Genomic DNA, 2,027 nt, shown 5'->3' on the forward strand with positions numbered 1-2,027 from the left:
AGAATGATAAGTACCAAGTCCACTTGTCACTATGGTTGCCCCTCAATGATAAACTAATTTTAGAGTCCCTCTGGCATTTGCCTATCAGAGCTTTCCAATTTCAGGAACATCCAACAAATGAGTCATTCACTATATAAGTTAGAAATTAATGACTAGCTTTTTCTCTCTTTCCCTCATTGGACTTACAGACATACATCATATTACCTGTTACCTCACACCAAACCTCATACCTATACTGATTCTGATACCACTGTACATAGTTGGATTATTGTATTTAAAAATACCATGCTCCTTGCACCTGATATTGTAGAGGTGTTTTCTGGCAGGACCAATACCCCTGCTGTGCCATCAATTGTACCTCTGCCTACTCCTGTGGCTTCCCCTCCCTCTATTGTTGACACCCCTATCAAATTAGGTAGTTCCACGATGTTGGTATACACAACTCATACATGATTCCAACTCATAACTCTTACTGCCATGGGCCACAGAATGAAAGATAAAGTTGTTGGCCCAATGCCAGTTGAGGAATTCCTGCCATCTTCACAGATACCAAATTATGATGCTTTGAGCTTCACTTTGGCCTTCATGCCTCACATGTTCAGTGATATGCTCTCTGCTGTTGTTGAGGAGAATGCTTATAGACCATTCATGAGTATCCCTGCATATGTGACATTGAGATTCTTGACAGTCCAAATATAGATTAACACCACAAAGTCTTTCACTCCTCAATTATCATTTATCAACTCTCACAATTACACAGACACAACCAATTGTTTATCATTCACATTTAGCATTAAGCCAGATGTCTGTGTATATGCCAATCCAACATCACATGGCACCAATATTTCCACAGCAGAAATAATCATTGAATTCAAGTGGGATATTGCCACAACATATTCCTTGAAGTCAGTGATAGCATCATATCTTCCACCAATAATGGCATGGACACTTTAGGACAAATCATGAGCTATGCTGTGGCTCAGCTTGGTGCCCAATACCATTCCCATGCTTTTTCTGTCCTGATCATGCATGATCATGCTTGCATCATATGACGGGATAGGGAGGGTACTATTATTACTAGCACCATTAAGTACGATACTGAGCTATTTAGCTGACTTCTTCTACCACTATATGCAAGCACTGCCTAAACTGCATGGCATTGATACTTCCATATCTCCTGCTAGTGCCAAGGAGGCTGCTCTTGCAAGGTTGTGGTTAAACCTTCCAGATACCAAGCACTTGTTCAGAGTTTCCATTCCCATTGTTAATGGCTCTGGTATGTTGACACTGATCATTCCCTAACTTGTTGCACCTGGTTTTGTACCTGTTGCCTGTGGGATGTGCATGTGTCCTGCATTTGACCTTTTCAATAAGAAGGTCATAATGTTCAAGGACTCTTGGCATGTATCATTACCAGATGTCCTCCCAGAAGGTGAGACTTATAAATTGTTAAAGTCACACAACATTCACAATATTGCAACATGTCTCACATGCCATGATGTACCCTCCCCTCCCTCCCTCAGCAACTCAGCCAGACTGTCAAATTTTCAAGTGCTGCATGGGCACGTCCCGACATGGCTGTCACTCCTCACATTCTTCATCACCTGGCTCTCAATATCATGGGCTGGAAGTTGACTAAGTTTGAGAGTTCTCATAAACTTGTCCAGTCCATTCATGACACACTGATTGGTATGTATTTTGGATTCTCAAAGCTACATCTTATTTATGTTTATGTTCACAGCTCACAAAGATGTATATGAACTTGCATAGGTGTTACATCAAGACCTCAGTGTGAGAAACATCACCATACACAGGAATATTAGCATCCTCATTGATTGGGACCTAGCAAAGCTAACTACCATCCAGGGTTCTCAACAAATGAACCATACAGTATGTCCACTACATTCCTAAGCTGCATATTTTGTGATTTTTTTTCTGTCACCAAGGGAACCTGGAAATTTATGTCTGCCTACCTCGTCTCACATTCACATGCCATTCATCATGTTGAGGACAACCTTGAATCCAGT

The 2,027-nt window shown here is 41.1% G+C and overlaps 1 protein-coding gene across 1 annotated transcript; it reads left to right on the top strand.

The window, feature by feature from the left end:
• Positions 1-285: 285 nt before the first annotated feature.
• On the top strand, positions 286-699 carry BJ212DRAFT_1487268 (uncharacterized protein; the record flags this gene model as incomplete). The annotated part of the gene is made up of 2 exons (XM_041341259.1): positions 286-428; positions 489-699. The coding sequence occupies 2 exons, from the start codon at positions 286-288 to the stop codon at positions 697-699; spliced, it is 354 nt and encodes a 117-aa protein (XP_041186359.1).
• Between the last annotated feature and the right edge of the window lie 1,328 nt (positions 700-2,027).

Source organism: Suillus subaureus (assembly GCF_016647635.1).
Source record: "Suillus subaureus strain MN1 chromosome Unknown BJ212scaffold_75, whole genome shotgun sequence".
Lineage (NCBI taxonomy): Eukaryota > Fungi > Basidiomycota > Agaricomycetes > Boletales > Suillaceae > Suillus > Suillus subaureus.